General features: G+C 42.6%; 2 protein-coding genes across 4 annotated transcripts in view; both read left to right on the top strand.

Moving 5' to 3' along the window:
• Window positions 1-13,494, top strand: part of plcb3 (phospholipase C, beta 3 (phosphatidylinositol-specific)) — a 33,984-nt gene extending 20,490 nt beyond the window's left edge. Inside the window, exons 3-34 of the mRNA XM_058068934.1 lie at window positions 619-687; window positions 1,049-1,186; window positions 1,348-1,427; window positions 1,501-1,554; window positions 1,632-1,704; window positions 2,797-2,897; window positions 2,974-3,140; window positions 3,206-3,352; window positions 3,432-3,589; window positions 5,009-5,091; window positions 5,171-5,255; window positions 5,387-5,534; window positions 5,649-5,750; window positions 5,831-5,904; window positions 5,964-6,060; window positions 6,126-6,210; window positions 6,570-6,694; window positions 6,777-6,931; window positions 6,994-7,155; window positions 7,227-7,326; window positions 7,410-7,514; window positions 7,593-7,687; window positions 7,753-7,885; window positions 9,548-9,589; window positions 9,750-9,859; window positions 10,270-10,379; window positions 10,449-10,608; window positions 10,686-10,762; window positions 10,836-10,925; window positions 11,002-11,059; window positions 11,931-12,017; window positions 12,097-13,494. Coding sequence (XP_057924917.1) covers window positions 619-687; window positions 1,049-1,186; window positions 1,348-1,427; window positions 1,501-1,554; window positions 1,632-1,704; window positions 2,797-2,897; window positions 2,974-3,140; window positions 3,206-3,352; window positions 3,432-3,589; window positions 5,009-5,091; window positions 5,171-5,255; window positions 5,387-5,534; window positions 5,649-5,750; window positions 5,831-5,904; window positions 5,964-6,060; window positions 6,126-6,210; window positions 6,570-6,694; window positions 6,777-6,931; window positions 6,994-7,155; window positions 7,227-7,326; window positions 7,410-7,514; window positions 7,593-7,687; window positions 7,753-7,885; window positions 9,548-9,589; window positions 9,750-9,859; window positions 10,270-10,379; window positions 10,449-10,608; window positions 10,686-10,762; window positions 10,836-10,925; window positions 11,002-11,059; window positions 11,931-12,017; window positions 12,097-12,408 — 3,582 coding nt within the window. The 3' untranslated portion in view covers window positions 12,409-13,494. The remainder of the gene's footprint in view (window positions 1-618; window positions 688-1,048; window positions 1,187-1,347; window positions 1,428-1,500; window positions 1,555-1,631; window positions 1,705-2,796; window positions 2,898-2,973; window positions 3,141-3,205; window positions 3,353-3,431; window positions 3,590-5,008; window positions 5,092-5,170; window positions 5,256-5,386; window positions 5,535-5,648; window positions 5,751-5,830; window positions 5,905-5,963; window positions 6,061-6,125; window positions 6,211-6,569; window positions 6,695-6,776; window positions 6,932-6,993; window positions 7,156-7,226; window positions 7,327-7,409; window positions 7,515-7,592; window positions 7,688-7,752; window positions 7,886-9,547; window positions 9,590-9,749; window positions 9,860-10,269; window positions 10,380-10,448; window positions 10,609-10,685; window positions 10,763-10,835; window positions 10,926-11,001; window positions 11,060-11,930; window positions 12,018-12,096) is intronic.
• Window positions 13,495-13,623: 129 nt separating this feature from the next.
• LOC131126436 (uncharacterized) lies at window positions 13,624-18,770 on the top strand. Of its 3 annotated transcripts, XM_058068967.1 has the most exons (5): window positions 13,624-13,810; window positions 13,906-14,226; window positions 14,308-14,394; window positions 15,540-15,634; window positions 18,302-18,770. In XM_058068967.1, the coding sequence occupies exons 1-5, from the start codon at window positions 13,753-13,755 to the stop codon at window positions 18,365-18,367; spliced, it is 627 nt and encodes a 208-aa protein (XP_057924950.1). In that variant the 5' UTR covers window positions 13,624-13,752; the 3' UTR covers window positions 18,368-18,770. The 3 variants fall into 3 exon arrangements, with proteins under 3 accessions (XP_057924950.1, XP_057924949.1, XP_057924951.1); XM_058068966.1 differs by lacking the exon at window positions 18,302-18,770 and having other exon boundaries at window positions 15,540-15,740; XM_058068968.1 differs by lacking the exons at window positions 14,308-14,394; window positions 18,302-18,770 and having other exon boundaries at window positions 15,540-15,740.
• Window positions 18,771-18,831: the final 61 nt, after the last annotated feature.

An 18,831-nucleotide genomic window follows, 5' to 3' on the forward strand; every position in this document is an offset into this window, starting at 1 on the left:
TTCTCTACCAGGTGGAGGCGGGACTGCTAGTGAGTTCCTACCAAGGAGGTTATACAACAGGAGAGCTGGCTCGGCATCCGCTTCTCTATTATGCCCTGGGCGGGTTTTCTGAATCTAGAAAATTTGCATTGAAAACATGCCCTGGGCACACCGCTCAGCCATTAATTGCTCCAATTAGACAGTAGATGCCAGATGCTAGTATACAGTAGATGCCAGATATCAATGATGTATGGCGTCTACGGCTGAGTTACAGACACTATCAACACTGTCTTGAGTAATTTACCCTCACACTAAGTGACCTTTTCCTTGGCCCTCCCTTGACCCCTGTGACTCTTGCTCCCCAGTTAAACAGCCTCTCTGTTCCTGCTCCTGACCCCTTCACCGTTGTGGCCCTGCCCATTTAAAGATACCATGTGCAAAGTCACAACCTCAAAGTATTATTTACCTTGTGGTATTACAGTCTCATTTTTTATAGTTATTATTCAGCTACTTGCTTTAATAGGACTTTCTTCATATGGTAGCACCGGTGCCAGGAAGCGTACCTACCAACATTGCTGCAACATTCTGGCAAATGTAGCTCATGTCCCCTGCTGTAAAATAAATCTCTCCCTTTCCAAGGAGGTGGAGATCCTGGACATCAGCACTATCAGGGACACCAGAAGGGGAAAGTACGCCAAGCAACCAAAGGTACATTGAGAAAGAGTGTGTGTGTGTGTGTGTGTGTGTGTGTGTGAAGAAGCTGTCACCTCCTGCTGCTGATGACTCGATGTCACCAAAACGTGTATGAGTGCGCCATGTGCGCATTTCTTCCCTCAGCTGATGTTGCAAACGGTGACACGGTGCTAATGAGCCGACCGACAGATGGACGTGCTGAAAGGAAGTGACACAAGCGTGATGGAGTCATAGCCCGACAATGATCGATGTTGAGCATATAAACTAGAGAAAGGCGCCAACAGCTAACCGTTTTCATAAAGTGGAGAAAACAAATGTAGTGGCTGAACATGTTATTCATATTTAGTGGAAGGCAAAAGTATGTGTTTTGTGTCAGGACCCCAAGTTACGAGAGCTGCTTGGCTTCGGCAAGGGCGACAACGTAGAAGGGAAGCTGGTCACCATCGTCCATGGCAACGACCTGGTCAACATCTCCTTCCTCAACTTCCAGGCCATGCAGGAAGACATTGCCAAGGTATCCATGGCGACCCCTCCCCAGTGCCCATCATTTATCTGTCAGTCCTTCCTCTCCACCCTTCCTTGCTCCATCCTCCTAGCCTCAACTGTCATAACATTAGGAACACACATGTGATGTCCAACACAAGATAAAGTGGCCTGACTTTCCCTTGTTTTCAGATTTGGACAGATGAGTTGTTCACCTTGGCCACAAATATACTTTCCCAGAATGCATCTCGCAACACCTTCCTCTTCAAAGCGTAAGAGCTTCTACGTCATCTTTCCATTCTGGTTGTGTCCCAGTTTGTTTACAAGCTTTTCTATCTTTCTCAGGTACACTAAATTAAAGCTGCAGGTCAACCAAGAGGGAAAAATCCCTGTGAAGAAGTGAGAGATGCACACCGACACGTCATTAAAGTTGAATCTGAAATATCAGGCTGATGTTGAATTGTCATCTGATGCAGTATCCTGAAGATGTTTTCAGACAAGAAGCGAGTGGACACCACTCTGGAGCAGTGTGGCGTCGTCAATAACAAGGTAATTATGTACAACTGGTATACTCACGCTAGGTCATTTGTACCGCTGGATGTACTTCAAGTATACTGTGGTACAGTAAATAGGGTAGTCATACAGGACTTGCTGTCAACAATTACATACTATAATGTCAAAAAAGATCATTTGCAGTTTTTCGCCTTATGGTGGACAAAGTGAATCTACTGATGGATCTCCATATGCTCATACGTGTTTGACTTTTGACATCTGTGCTCACCATTATGCAACACAGGTACAGCACAATGAAAAATATGCTGGCAAGGTTTATGGTTTTGCCAGAAGAGTGACTGATTCATTTCTAGCCTTGTTTGGAGTCATTCTGATGAGGGCTTTTGTAGCATGTAGCTGGCATGGATTAAATGACACTTTGTATTCTGCTGTGTTATATCTCTGACATTGTGTAATATTTTTAATATTATTACATTATTTGGAGTTGTTTGGTGTTATGATTTTGTGGAAGGACACAATTAATTTTTGCAAATGCTGTGAGTTTGACTTTTGGATCATTTTGGGTCTTTGTATTTTACTTCTATGTAGTATGAATTGTCTTGGTTGTCATTATGGAGCAATCACATATCACAGCAATCAGACAAGACTCCACTATGTGGCAAAATCATGCTTTGCTTGAAAGTAAGTACACCCTAAGACACATAGCAGTAGTCAAAAAGCATGAAGTAGTAAATGGCTTACAAAACAGCAATTGATGATTTATTAAAAGACATAACCTGATCATTTTTTTAAATAAAAAAAAGCTGTTATATCATGAAATAGTCTTGCAGGCATTTGCATTTTAGGATACTGCACTTGTGGTTTGTTGGCTCACACTGTGTTTCTTTTGTCCCGATTAAACACCCTTATCTTCCCCCAAGATCGATATGAAGTCACAAGACTTGAAGCACAAGAGGCCTGCTTGTACAAACGCCAGTGTCAGCACTTCTGTGTGCGTGGTTGAGCTCTTGCACCTCCTGCTGGTTGCATAGAACAGAGTCAGCCTTTGTTTCGCAGCAGCACTAAGAAGGTTTTATGGAGTTTATGTGTTCAGATTGAATACTTGGACCGTTTCTTCCCGCTCTGCAGTCAGAGGGCGTCAAGCCAGATGATTTCACATGGGAGGCCTTCCAGAAGTTTCTCGATAGTCTCTGTCTGCGTTCCGAGATCCAAAGTATCTTTGAGGAGAGGTAAGCAACACACAGTTGGCCCTCAGGCAGTAACCTTCACAGCTCTCCTGAACCCTGCTTTTCTCTCCTGCTTCAGCGGCTCCAAGGGGAAGCCCTTCATTTCCCTGGACCAGCTGACCGACTTTCTCAACCGCCGGCAGCGCGACTCCCGTCTGAACGAGGTGCTCTACCCACCGCTCAAAAGAGAGCAAGTGCGGCAGATCATGGAGAAGTATGAGACCAACATCAGCCAGCTGGAGAGAGGTCAGTTTGAGGGGTGGGCCGTGCCCATTTAAAGATCTTCAGGAACATCTGTGCCTCGCCTGCAGACCAGATCAGTTTGCTGGCCTTCACGAGGTATCTGGGAGGAGAGGAGAACAGCATTGTTCCTCCAGAGAGGCTGGACGTCATCGATGACATGAATCAACCACTGTCACACTACTTTATCAACTCCTCGCACAATACGTACCTCACAGGTAGACCGCCATATGTTCTGTATCATCAGAGCTTTCTGTTTGGAGCTGTCGTCACTCCACCTCGTCTCTTCTTTTCCAGTGGGTCAGCTGACCGGTCTGTCCTCCGTGGAGATGTACAGGCAGGTGCTGCTCACCGGCTGCCGCTGTGTGGAACTGGACTGTTGGAAGGGTCGACCCCAGGACGAGGAACCCTACATCACCCACGGCTTCACCATGACCACTGAAATACCTTTCAAGGTGCATCCATAATCCTTATGTGAGACATGAACATGTCTTTTCTGGGGGTTTTAATGACTATAAAACAGATAAAAAGAGACTGCAGGTAATGGGATACACAATGCAGCTGACAAAGTCTATTAACTCATCTGCTACCAAAGACGTATTTCTTTTTTTCAAACTGACCGCTTTTATACATCATGTACTTTTTTTTTAGCGAGACGTGATAATGCAAAGGTACAAATTGTGTTTAGTGCAGTTTTATGCTGAAAAAAAAAACATCCACAAGGTGGCATCACATTCACATTTACCTCTCCACGCCCAAGAAGCTCTAAATGACTGCTCCCAAGCACACGAGATGTAGCGAGACCAGAACGCGTCCACAAATTAGCCACATGAAAATGAAAAAGTCACGGAAATGACGGTATTTATTTATTTTAGATTGTTAACCGCTGGCAGAAAGATTTGCATACAGTGTACAAAAGTTTATTGTCATTGTAGTCAAGACAAACACACAGTAGAAAATATATGAAAACAGAAGACTCAAAATTAAATACAGTATTGTATTAAAATAATATTTACTCTAACATAATGATTAATTTCTATGTATTTTAATGTGTTTTAAAATAAAATCAAATCACATTGAGTTTGCAATTTCAATTAAATGTTTTTTGACTAAGGCGACCGAGTGGTTAACACACAGGCCTCACAGCTAGGAGACCCAAGTTCAATTCCACCCTCTGTGTGGAGTTTGCATGTTCTCCATGTTCTATGAATGTGAGTGTGAATGGTTGTTTGTCCATATGTGCCCTGTGATTGGCTGGCGACCAGTCCAGGGTGTACCCCGCCTCTCGCTCGAAGACAGCTGGGATAGGCTCCAGCACCTCCGCGACCGAATGAATGAAAGTTTTATGACTATTGCCCTGTGTTTTAGGTATTTTCATGTACATTTCATGAAGGAAAGGTGCATTAAAACTTTAATAATAATCCTTTCTGAATGTTCCTAAATAGGCTTTATTACTCACAAACATTTAGAATTTAAAACCAGTATCATAAATGTTAGTGTGAGAGGTCTCACTCGCATACATTTTGTATTTGCTGAACATTTGTGGGTCAGTGTAAGAGCTAATATGCTAATAATGAAAAAATAGTAATACAAAAATATGCTTGCTGACTGTATTATTGTTAACTATAGGCCCATAGTTCCAAAATTGGTATCCTGTTACTTAAAATTTGATGTAATTATCGTTGTAGTTGTGAGTTAACTATGACCAAAATGCAATTAATCGATTGACAACCCTAAAAATAATGGATGAAAATGATGGTTGGTTAAAAATCCTGCTGTATGTATGTATGTACTATGTATGAGTGTATGTACGTATGCAATGTATGTCGCCGACTGGCTTCCTGACGTAAGCGGTTGCTCCTGCTGTACTGCAGGAAGTGATTGAAGCCATAGCAGAGAGCGCTTTCAAGACCTCACCCTACCCAGTTATCCTGTCCTTTGAAAACCACGTAGATTCGTAAGTTGCACTTCTTGCAGTGATATAGTTAACTTGCCCCCTTGGGGTATTAAATCTGTTCTTTATTGTCGTTTGTCAGGGCCAAGCAGCAAGCCAAGATGGCGGAGTACTGTAGGACCATATTTGGAGATGCCTTGCTCATTGATCCACTGGAGAAATGTCCCGTAAGAACGACCCGCTGTCTGTGATGTTGTGTATTATGTGTTAACCTGTGTTGTATCTTCATACTCTTTGTATGCGTGACAAAGGTGCGGCCAATGAGTAGAGTACCTTTGTGTCTTATCCTTCACGACAGCTGTACCCAGGCCAGGCGCTGCCGTCGCCGCAGGACATGCTGGGGAAGATTCTGATCAAAAACAAGAAGAAGCACTACCACCACCGGGCCTCCAGCGGCAGCAGCATACGGCGCCGCGAGCTGGAGGAGCAGTCTTCACCCAACGCTGGTATGCAAAGACAAGGCTTGATTTTTTTTTTTTAGTGCTGAGCATCCATAGCTGATTGTGTGGACTGGTAAGAGAAGACATACTCAGACCTTATTGGGTGGTTTGTGTGTGTAGACTGCCCTCTGTTGGACAGCGATGGAGGCCAAATCCTCTCCAATGCTGAGGAGAAGCTCGCTGAGAGGATCATTAAAGACTCAGATCCTCGCAAGTCCATTGGTAGAGCCAATCAGATATCACCATATTAAAGTGTGGGGCATAGTACGTGTCATATCAGGCCTTTATCTCCATCCTTGCAGGAGGTGAAGGGGAGAGCGAGGAGGATGAAGAAGACGAACCAGTGACAGAGCTGAAGAAGCCCAACTCGGATGAGGTAGGAGGACTCATCTGAGTTTTGGATTGACGGGTTGATCACATGTTTTTCTGCGTTAGGGTACAGCCAGCAGCGAAGTCAACGCCACAGAGGAGATGTCCACGCTCGTCAACTACATCGAGCCTGTCAAATTCAAAAGCTTTGAGCTCGCCACCAGTACGTGAGATGGAGATACTCAGCATTATTTTATTTTGTAAAAATGTATTTTTCTTGTACACCAGAGAGGAAGAAGTTCTTTGAGATGTCATCGTTTGTGGAAACCAAAGGCATGGACACTTTAAAGACCTCCCCCATAGAGTTTGTGGAGTATCCTTGGAAGCTTGCCTTTAAATTCAGGTGACTCTAATCGGACATTACATCTAAAGCTGGGGTGTCCAAAGTGTGGCCCTGGGGCCATTTTCGGCTTGCATCTCGTTTTTTATCGGCTCCAACCTTCCCCCATCATGAGTCCTTCATGAGTCCATATTGGCCGACATTGGACGGGTTTTACTGCACTTTATGTGCGTCCCTCAGGCCCCGATCTACAGGAAGTGTCTTTCCTTTTCAGCTTCCACTGATAAAACGTCCTACAAGATTTTGTAGCATTTCTGTAGCATTTGGTGTGTAAATATACTGCACATATTTGTGTTGTTTTGGGCGTTCAAAGCTTAACAGCACTGCTCCAGGTACAACAAGAACCAACTGAGCCGAATCTACCCGAAAGGAACGAGGGTGGACAGCTCCAACTACATGCCACAGCTCTTCTGGAATGTCGGCTGCCAGATGGTGGCGCTGAACTTCCAGACCCTTGGTGAGTCCGTGACTGGAGAGGAATGTTAACAAACATGGCCTTCACAAACTCGGTCTTCATTCCTCTGTTGGCTCCCTCGTAGATCTGCCCATGCAGCTCAACATGGGCGTGTTTGAGTACAACGGCCACAGCGGCTACATGCTAAAGCCCGAGTTCATGAGGAGGACGGACAAACACTTTGACCCTTTCACTGAGAATATAGTGGATGGAATAGTTGCCAACACAGTCAAGGTTAAGGTAAGGATGAAAGTGGCATGCGGATTCATTCAAGTTAAACATGATGGTCTGACACCCACCAGGTGATCTCAGGACAGTTCTTGAGCGATAAAAAGGTTGGCGTGTACGTGGAAGTGGACATATTTGGACTTCCTACAGATACAAAACGTAAATACAAGACCAAAACCTCCAACGGGAACTCGCTGGATCCCATTTGGGACGATGACGCCTTTGTCTTTAATAAGGTGCCCTGATCTCCTTCCTATGCCGTTCTTAAGTAGTGCTGCCTCCTCAAATTGGAGATCTCTATCCTCAGGTGGTACTCCCGACGCTGGCCTCTTTGAGGATTGCCGTGTTTGAGGAGAATGGCAAGTTCATCGGCCACCGCATCCTCCCCGTGTCGGCCATTAGACCAGGTTGGTGTTTGCAACCTGAGAACACGCTTGCGTTAAAGTTGAGGATTCCGTCATTTGTGATGATTTTTTTTTTGTATTTTTAGGTTACCACTACATCAACCTCAAGAATGAGCTGAACCAACCTCTACTGCTGCCCTCTCTGCTGGTCTACACGGAGGCTCAGGATTACATCCCTAATGAACACCAAGGTGAAAAAGGCCCCTCAACACGGCCTAAAGATCTTATGGGCTGGTGTTCACCTGGCTTCATTGTCTGTGTTTCAACAGAGTATGCTGAGGCCCTGACCAACCCCATCAAACATGTCAGCCAGCTGGACAAGAGGGAGACACAACTGGCTGTGCTGCTTGAGGAGAACTATGAGGTGCTGACTCATTCATTTCTTACCAAGTCAAAGGGCTTACATATACGTCTCTTGCCTCCTCTCAGCATCTCCCCAACCAGCCCAAAGATGGTGAAGCCAAGGGAGAGTGTGAGGTCATCCAAGGGCGTCATACGTCCCCTTTCCTCCCCCCTTGCCGACCGGACGAATGCCCCGACATCATCAACCTGCCTTCACCAGGTAGACCCTAAATGACTAACTATATTTTACTGTTTTACGTTTTTAGAATATAGTATGTTTTTTTTTTATTTTAAACATCAGAAAAAATGGAAAAAAGAAATCTGAAATATTGATACTATTAGCACTAATAATAATAATATGCTTTGTCACCAGTGACATAAAGCTATCATGCCGGCTGTAAAGTAGACTAAACTTGATATTTGAATCAATGCTCACCACATTTTGTCCTCGCCTATCTGTGTCAATGTGTGTCTCTAAAAAGTGCTACTGTGCACTTTATCCACTTCTTACATCTCCACTGTACCTCTGCACTTGTCCAACATAATAGATGTCATACAACAACATATATCAACGTATAACAACCTATAACATATAACATATGTCAACAAATAACAACGTATGTCAACATATAACAAAGTAAATCAACATATAACAATGTATAATAACGTATATCAACATATAACAACGTATGTCAACGTATAACAACGTATGTCAACGTATAACAACGTATGTCAACGTATAACAACGTATGTCAACATATAACAACATATGTCAACGTATAACAACGTATGTCAACGTATAACAACGTATGTCAACATATAACAACATATAACAACATATAACAACGTATGTCAACATATAACAACGTATGTCAACGTATGTCAACATATAACAACGTATGTCAACATATAACAACGTATGTCAACATATAACAACGTATGTCAACATATAACAACGTATATCAACGTATATCAACGCATAACAACGTATATCAACGCATAACAACGTATATCAACGCATAACAACGCATAACAACGTATATCAACGTACATATATCAAAGTATAACAACGTATATCAACATATAGCAACGTATATCAACGTACATATATCAACGTATAACAACACATAACAACATATATCAACATATAACAACGTAACTAGCGTGGGTCACTATAATGTCCATGAGGCAGGAGGTTTTTTTTTTCTTCACGACATGAACTATGACTAGCCGCACAGTGTACTAGTGGTTAGCATGTTGGCTGTACAGTTTCAGGGTTCAAACCTCTGATTGGACATCTCTTTGTTGCGTTTGCATGTCAAAATATGCTCATTAGGTTCATTTTTCAATTTTTTTGTAACACCATCAATGTGATCCAGACTTCCTTATATTGCCTGCACTCAGTAAATACAGGCCTATGTAACTGGAAGTCCTCGGGAGCGCTTGGGCGTGTGACCAGTCACAGCGGATTGGCGTATTGAAATTAAAAAGACTGTTTGGGTCGGATGCAGGAAGTCCATGGAAACACTGCAGAAAAAGGTGCAGAATCTGGAAGATCTAGAAAGCTTTCTGTGTCGGTTAGCGTGTTAGCTACTGGATAGCAGTCCACAACTCAATACAAAGGGCCAAAAATGAGCATAATATGTCCCCGTTAACATAAACTATTGAGTTATTCAGATAACTATAGCCTAAACAACATAACACAACTACCTTACTTACCAGCTTAATTGGAATACAGGAGTACGGGTGTGATAGGAGTAGTAGCTACTGGCGCAGGTACAATACATTTCTCATGGGCTCCTGCTTTTTTGTGTGTTATTTTTCCATCATTCATTTCACGCATCTGCTTCTTCCTCATTTCTTTGTGCATGTGTGCGTGCAGCGCAAAACCAAAAGGAAGACCTCATCGCCGTAGTCCTGGCAGGTAACATCATCATCAACACATTACATTTGTGCACCTGTGTCCCCTTCAGTTGGACGTTGTAGTCATTGTCGTCATTCTTCTTCTTCTCTTTGCTAAATGCACTGTATGTCCCCAACTCTTCATGTACGTCTTCATGTTTATCTCTCTCTTGCTCTCTCAGACGTGCAGGTGCAGCCCATAGAGGAGCTGAGGCAGCAAAAAAGCTACCTGAAACTCATTAAGAAACAAAGCAAAGAGCTGAAAGAGTTACAGAAGAAGCACCTGAAGAAGGTACGCTCATGTTATTCCTGCAGAAACTCTCTTTAGCAATACTGTATGTTGATTATTCATTCATTTTTTACCGCTTATCCACACGAGGGAGGCTATCCCAGCTGTCTTATAGGCGAGAGGCGGGGTACACCCTGGACCGGTGGCCAGCCAATCACAGGGCACATATAGACAAACAACCATTCACACTCACATTCATACCTATGGACAATTTGGAGTCGACAATTAACCTAGCATGTTTTTGGCATGCACGGGAGAACATGAAAACTCCACACAGAGATGGCCGAGGGTGGAATTGAACTCGGGTCTCCCAGCTGTGAGGCCTGCGTGCTAACTACTCATCCACCATGTAGTCTATGTTGAGTATTGTGAATGTAACTTGCAGTTGTCGTGTGTGTGTGTGTCTGTGTTAGGTGTGGAATCTCAGTAAGGAGCAGAAGACTCGGAGTACTCAGATGGAGTCTGACCTTCAAAGAAGGCGCAGTCAGATGGAGAAACACCTCAAGCGGAGTATCAAAAAGAAGTAAGGGTTAGGTATTGTGTGTACGCAGCCCACCAAGAGCAGTAGATTATTCCTTGTTTGTCCTTTCAGCGAGCCTCCAGAGCCGGTGCAGCAAGAACTGACCGCTTTGGATCAGGAGCTTGAGAAAAAGACGTTGCAGCTGAGGGAATGGCAGATGCAAGAACTTCTGAAGCTCCGGCAGCAGCTGTACGTGCTGGAGAGGGAGAAGCAGCAAATACATCTGCAGGAGGTGAGCGGGACAACCCCCACGTGTATATTTTGTGGTTAGCCCCGTCACTCACACACTTCTGATGTTCATGTGTGCAGTCCTTCCAGAGGTTGAAGGAGACGGCCCATGAATGCCAAGCAACTCAGCTCAAGAAGCTCAAGGAGATATGCGAGAGGTGTGCACTCCTTCAGGGAGGGGGGGGGGGGGGATTTGTCGCACCATTCATTCGTTGATTATTCTACCTGCAGGGAGAAGAAGGAGCTCCAGAAGATCCTGGACAGGAAGCGGCAGAATAGCATCAGCGAGGCCAAGAGCCGAGACAAAGACAAGGCTGAGACGTAATAGCAATCTTTTTTTTTTTAATTGATCTCTTTATTGTTATGTTTTTCATCTTCTATTTCCTTGTATGTGCAGAGAACTCAATGACATCAACAGGAAACACATTCAGGACTCTGTCAGCTTAATCCGCAAGGTAAACACTGTAGGCCAGGGGTCTCAAACTCAATTTACCTGGGGGCCACTGGAGCTAGGGTCTGGGCAAGGCTGGGCCGCATCAGCTTTTCCAAAAAAAACAGAAAAATATACAAACTTTTTCAGTGCTTTGGTTCCGATTTTCTAAAAGAAAAGCTCTGATAAAACATTCCACTGTTCTCAAATATCTTAATTTTTATTTTTCTGCACAAAATAAGATGAAAAAATAAATAAACAAATCAAGAATAAAGAAAATCAATCAATCAGTAATAAATAAATATAATAATAATAATAATAAAACAACTAAAATACACAAACACAAATAAAATATTTTTTTCAGATTAAAATGAACAAAGCATTATTAGAGCCCTGTAGACATGACAAAACACGACTATAGTCACATTTATACTTTTTTTATTTACAACATATTGCGCAACTGCAGGGTCTTGAGACACATGCTAACTCGCAAACTAGAGAGCTAGCGACCTAAACGGTAGCCTTCAAGTTATTACCTTTAAACTTAAATAGCCAAAAACTTACCACTTCCACACGGATAGGGAGGATAACTATTAACAGTTATTTAACCTTTAACATGAACATTAATCAAACGTAATAATTTTTTCTGGGTACATGATATCATACAGCATCCATATCAAACTTGCGCGGGCCGCACTAACATTAAACTTTCATATCGAGGCGGGGGCCTCAAACTAGTGTCCTGCGGGCCACATTTGGCCCGCGGGCCGCGTGTTTGAGACCCCTGCTGTAGGCCGTACTTCATGCCCTGGACCAGAGTCTGAATACGCACTTAGGGCCCTACTCTGACAAATCTTAGTCCTGCTTATTTCATCCTTCTGGTGTCCCCCCTCCAGCTGGAGGAGGCTCAGACCAGGAGGCAGGACAAGCTGATGCTGAGGCAACGTGAGGTCCTCCAACACATTGATGACGAGCTGCCTTTGGTGAGTGGTGACATCATGGACCACAAACCAGAAGATGCGTTTTTTTTCACTTTATTTATTTTTTTGTCTGGCGGTGCAGCGGCAGGCTCAGCTGGAAAGCAACCTGGATGAAGAGTTCCGTCGCCTGCCAGAGGAGATCCGCGAACACCTGCAACTGGAGCTTCAAAACAAAGGTCTCCGCAATAACGGCCTGCGCTCGCCCATGACTGGCAACAGCAGCCCGGGTTCAGGCTCGGGCCCGCCTTCCAATTGCTCCACGCCTACCTACCCCTCCACACCCAATCACAGCTCGTGGAACCGGAGCTTGGACAATAGCACGGCCTCACTGGCCGAGTCCACGTCCTCGTCCACGACCCCCGTCTTGTCCGAGGCCGAGATGTCCTTCAGCTGAAGTTTTTATTTGTACAAATGCTTTCTAATGGGGTCTATAATGATTACAATGTGGGTTAGTAATAATGATATACTGTAGATTCTTTACTAATTTTATTCCTTTTTTAAATGTTTGTTACTGCCTACAGAGCTATATTATTTTTCAATTTTTTGTTTTTGTCTGTCGACATATCAGAATTGTTAGCAATAGCCAAAAAATGCTCTTTTAACGTTTTATATTTTCTTTTCTTTATTTTTGTCTACATCAAATCCTTTCAAAGTCAAACATTCACTTTTTCCCCCAAGCCTTTTTACATTTAAAAAGTCTCATGACACTACCAACAAATATGTTGTACAAAGTATTAGCTACAAAGGTTAATTGTGTACCTGCTGCCATCTAGTGGACGAGCATAGAGTTGTTCTGCCAGCCACCATGCATCACTGGCATATAGTAAACACACGAAGAGACATTACTTTTAGGAAATCAGTTATCTTAGGCTTCGGACCGTTTAAGTGAAATTAGATCAGTTATACTGCAGCGCAGTGGTTAGGAATCATTGCACTCTGCTTAATGCTTTTTTTCTGGTACTTTTGTGGAGTTCGTTCTCTCTATCCAAACAACAAGCAACACGGTGAGCAGGTTATAAAGCAATGGAAGGACACTAGTACTATTTTAGCTGTAATGGCAGTAGTTGACCAGCAGATGGTGCCAAAGCCTTGAGTTCTTTTCCCCATTTGAAATTGTGTAGACTACCCCACCATCACCCACCCCCACACATTTCCTAAGTCAAATTATGTTGCACAAGACTAATGGTACTTTTAACTTATCGATGTTAACTTTTTGGGCCTTTTCTAACAATGTATTCCTGAATATGTCCTTGTATTTTTTTTGTTTTCTGTGGAATTTGGGGGTTGAAATGATGGCACTCGTTATTGATGTAAATGTTATTGCTTGATGTGAATTTGACTACTGACCAGAGGTGCTGGTGCAAAAGGAAGGCGTCATCGATGAAGCCTCCTCCATCCATGAGCAATGGCTGCCTGCCTGTCTGTCTGAATGCCCCCCCCCCCAAACTATTGCCTATTTAAATGACATTTTATCAACGTCTGCCTTGTCTGTGGGTGTTTGTAGTCAGCAGTTTGAATTCCTTCTTCTTGCTGAAAAACCTATACCACTGAAATAGCACCTGAATAAAATTGGTCTTTACATTAGATTTTTATGATAAATAGCCTATTGTAACTTGCACAGTGTTCTCTGTTTGTTTGTTTCTCTGCTTTTTGTCGTCACCTCTTCAGTGGTGAGATATGGGTGAACAGTGGGCGGGATTTTAGAGAGGATGCAGACAAGTGTTTTCAGTGTGGAAACATGAAGCTTCTAGTAAGCTGCCTGCTTCTGGCCTCCCACTGTGCCCCTGCGTCATGGGGTAAGTACTGTGAATATTAACATCCTGATCCGGGAACCCGGCAAAAGCCATCATCACTATCAAATTACCCGACTCTCTACTTTGACTCCCTACAGATTCCACCATTCACGTGACCCAGAGTGCTGACATATGCGTCACGGAGGGCAAGGAGGTCAACATCAGCTGCTGCTGGACAGGAAACTTCTTCAGAGTTACAGTCAAGTGGTTGAAGAACACGACTACTGTTAAGGTCTCCAATCCCGTCACAAAGGATGCCAAGATGTGCGACAGCCTGACGTTTCCAAACATCACATTGGAGAAGTCTGGTGAATATGTCTGCCAGGTCAATGCGGAAATACCTGTGCTTGCTAAGGGGAGTGGGAACGGTACGGTTGTTACGGTAACACTCCAAGGGTCAAAGAGCAATGTAAAACAAGGTAAGTGTCGCCTAGTCACTCTCTCATTGACTGTTTTTTCTACTACATAAATACATACAGTATATTATATGATTATTCCAGGTAATCCCTGGTTGATTTCTTTGGCTTCTGTGGCTTTATTACTCCTCATCGTGCTTGTTGTCCTCTGCAAACTGAGGCGAAGGCAAGGTAATAAGAGACTGCTGTTTTTGCATTCATATACTTATAGGTTATCACAGAGGTAGGGAACCTATGGCTCGGGAGCCAGGTAGGGCTCTTTTGATGACTGTATCTGGCTCTCAAGCATTTCTTACCACAATAAAAATGCATTTTTGCTAACATTTTAAGGTAAACCATCACAGAAATGTTAAAAATAATATTCAAAATCAACAACTTTCTTGTGCATTTTAATCCATCCATCTATTTTCTACTGCAATACGGCTGACCATATCTATCGTTCCTGATGATATTTTCCAGGTCAAACACCAAAACTCGATTATTACTGGGTAATGCGGTAGTCTACCTCGGTCATTGAGATGTCAACATGTAAATATAAACTTTTCTCCTTTAGTCAAATAGTCACCTAGCTAAAGCTGCAGAACGAAGCCTTCTGGCAAAGATGGCCAAAAGAATGAAATATACTGAGTACGGTGCAAAACCATGCAGCAGCAGAAGTTGCATTAATGGCAGCAACACTGCGCTGCTCACGAAAGTGTGCTGGCCACACCCCATTGGCGTGGGGTAGTGTGCCTGGTCTACGTAATTAGAGCCCGTTATATCTAAAACTGTTGGTCTTACATTAAAATGCACACATTTTATTGCATTCAATGTTTAAAAAAATGTATATGGCTCTCACAGATACACATTTTAAAATATCTGGCCTTCATGGCTCTCGTAGCCAAAAAGGTTCCCGACCCCTGGGTTATCACATGGTTTGTCTGGTATCATGCCAGGTATCATGACCAAAGGTCGATACCAGACAAACCATGTAATGATCTTATTATCACATACTATTTAATCATGAGCTTATTATCACGTACTATTTAATATTTACTATTATACTAATATTTACTATACTATTTACTATTTAACCGCTGACATGTTGACAGAGCACAGATGGGGGCTGATACTGGACATGGTTAAACTCTATATTTTATCAGTATCACTGCCCTGGGCTTTGACACAGTATCATTTCGGCCTTTTCCCGTATCATTCATGGGCGGTTTCTAGGGTACAGGGCCAATTAATACTGTAGTATGTGATAAATTATGTCATATACTCTGTACTGCCATTCAAGTGTGTGTGTGTGTGTGTGTGTGTGTGTGTGTGTGAAGCCACCAGGGTGATCTACGAGGAACCCCATTTGGACTCATACACTCCCGACATGGACAAACGCAACAGCGGCTCGTCCAGCAGCTCATCCCAATGGGTGAGTCCACTCAGATGTACCACAGGGTACCTCAAATTTCACTTGAGATTTGCAACAGGCCTGCTTCCTGTTGTAAACTCTGGCCCATGAAGCATTTGAAACTGAAAAGATGCCTTCTGTATAGCAGTAATATTATTATTTTATTTAAAAACATAACCATTTTAGAAATAAAACCTATTATTTTATTGGAGAAATAATATACTGTTAGAGCTGCATGGTGGAAAAGGGGTTAGCACGCAGGCCTCACAGCTAGGAGAACCGAGTTCAATTCCACCCTCGGCCATCTCTGTGTCGAAAATTAGGTTGACAATTTACGAGAAGAAAGTTGAAATACTTGTAAAACACTGCTCTAAATTTAATGGAATGAAGTCAAAATATTAAGAGAAAAAAGATGGATAGTAAGGAGAGAGAAAGAGTTGTCTGCTCATAATATTTTTCAGAAAAAAAATGATGTCCTCCTAGCAGCATAAAGGTGAAATGTTAAAGAAAAAGAGTTCTGGTATGATGAGAATAAAGTCCAAATATTATGGGAATGAAATTACAATAGGGGCTGCACGGTGGACGAGAGGTTTGCACGTAAGCAAGGAAAATCGTCTAAACATCAGTTTTACCATTTTTAAAGCCCTGTAGACATGACATAACACCCCTATAGTCACCTTTTACACTTCATTCATTTTCTACTGATTATCCTCACGAGGGTCGCGGGGGTGCTGGAGCCTATCCCAGCTGTCTTCGGGCGAGAGGCGGGGTACACCCTGGACTGGTGGCCAGCCAATCACAGGGCACATATAAACAAACAACCATTCACACTCACATTCATACCTATGAGTCGCCAATTAAGTTAAATTAACATGTCATGAGTACTCAGAGAAAATGGGTGGGATTGAACTCGGGTCTCCCAGCTGTGAGGCCTGTGCGCTAACCACTTGTACACTTACACTTACACTTGTATTACCCAATATAGTAGACATAATAGAAAATAAGCCATCTTAGACATAAATAAGATAAGATAGACCCCCATGTTAGAATTGACAGCGCACTTCCTGGTGCTTCCGGACACATAGAGACCAGTGTAGAACTCTATTCTACAACTGCTGTTTGTGGTTTAGAAGGGACTCACAATGCACTGCAATCGCTTTATTAACAAAAAAAAAATGCTGTGAATATTCACAAAGGAGCTGCTGTCAGCAACTCTCTACGCCAGGGGTCTCAAACTCAATTTACTTGGGGGCCACTGGAGCTAGGGTCTGGGCAAGGCTGGGCCGCATCAGGTCTTCCAAAAAAAAAACCGCATTTATTAAAAACAGAAAAATATACAAACTTTTTCAGTGCTTTGGTTTCGATTTTCTACAATAAAAGCTCTGATAAAACATTCCACTGTTCTCAAATATCTTAATTTTTATTTTTCTGCACAAAATAAGATGAAAAATAAATAAACAAATCAAGAATAAAGAAAATCAATCAATCAGCAATAAATATAATAATAATAATAAAACGGCAAATAATAAAAACTTAAGAAACCACATATAGTTGGTGGGTAGACAAATTATTTTTTTCAGATTAAAATGAACAAAGCATCATTAGAGCCCTGTAGACATGACAAAACACGACTATAGTCACATTTATACTCTTTTTATTTACAACATATTGCGCAACTGCAGGGTCTTGAGACACATGCTAACTCGCAAACTAGAGAGCTAGCGACCTAAACGGTAGCCTTCAAGTTATTTCCTTTAAACTTAAATAGCCAAAAACTTACCACTTCCACACGGATAGGGAGGATAACTATTAACAGTTATTTAACCTTTAACATGAACATTAATCAAACGTAATAATTTTTTCTGGGTACATGATACCATACAGCATCCATATCAAACTTGCGCGGGCCGCACTAACATTAAACTTTCATATCAAGGCGGGGGCCTCAAACTAGTGTCCTGCGGGCCACGTGTTTGAGACCCCTGCTCTACGCTGCTAACCTGCTACTAGCACACAGCTAACAGCCAATTCCAGCAACCTGAAAGAACAGGAGTTACTGATGCTGTTTATCATGGATCTGGATGCCTTTTATGTATATTTGAGTGTCACGAGCGGGCTTCACCCCCTCGTGACAGCTCTTTTAGTTTCCTTCTTTGCTTCTGTTCCGGTTTCCATGCCCTTATTTTAGTAACCACTTCCTTTGTTGTTCTCTTCCGTTTTCCTTACCCCTGCTCGTTTCACACACCTGCTTCTAATTTCATAATCCCTATTTAGTTCAGGTGCGTGCTCTTTCTGTTGTGGCTTCATTGCGAATTGTTTTTGCTTTGTAGTGGCTGTTGTGTTTTCCTGCTGCTGCCATTTTTGCATTAAACTACCTTTTATTTGCACTTTTGGTCCTGCTCTCTGCATCCTGGGGTCGTCCCGCAACACCGCCAAGCGCGATCGTGACATTGAGTTCATTTAGCCAGTATTATTATGCGTAGAAAAGCTTCTTTTTGTGCTATTTGCATGACTGTGCATTTTTTTAAATTACCGGACCATATTGTGCAGTGTTCAAACTGCAATATAGTGATGGACGACTGAACTCTCACCTGACAGTTCATCTTTTGTGTGTGTCGTGTTGTGTTAGCATCCATACCTTACTCATTGTAACAACATGACTCATTTCTTGTATCTTGTTTGTTTTAGTGTCAGGTGGACGTGTACGAATCCATTGAATACTTTGAGCACATGGAGATGAAGCAAAGTGGGTGAGCATAAGCTCAGAAGACAATGATCATTTGTTTGGTTAACCTTTAATGTATGTATGATATAATCTTACAGAAATGTTGCGTCATAAAGTGTAGATATCATTTCATGACTTATTCTGTCTCACTGTGTGGAAACTGCGTTAAAACCGCTGAGTGACAGGTCATTGACAGGAAGTGGAAACTTCATCTGCGTTTCTCTTTAGTGTGGTTTTAAGTACAGAGAGTCCACCAGCACTGATGGAAAGAGTCGTATGACGCCTTATTATTATGGTAAAGAAAGTTGCAGCTTTAGTGCAAATAAAATATGAAAAGCCTGTTGTGCTTTATTATGTACGTGCCGAACCTGTTGTTAGTCATGCAATATTTGCACAAATGCGACACAAAGCAGTCAAAAAAGAAAAACCACTCCTTGAAGCAAGCAGAATAAACAATATCACGCATTGTCGTTGTGATGCACCTCCTATGGCA

Source organism: Doryrhamphus excisus, chromosome 3, assembly GCF_030265055.1.
Source record: "Doryrhamphus excisus isolate RoL2022-K1 chromosome 3, RoL_Dexc_1.0, whole genome shotgun sequence".
Classification (NCBI taxonomy): Eukaryota; Metazoa; Chordata; class Actinopteri; order Syngnathiformes; family Syngnathidae; genus Doryrhamphus; species Doryrhamphus excisus.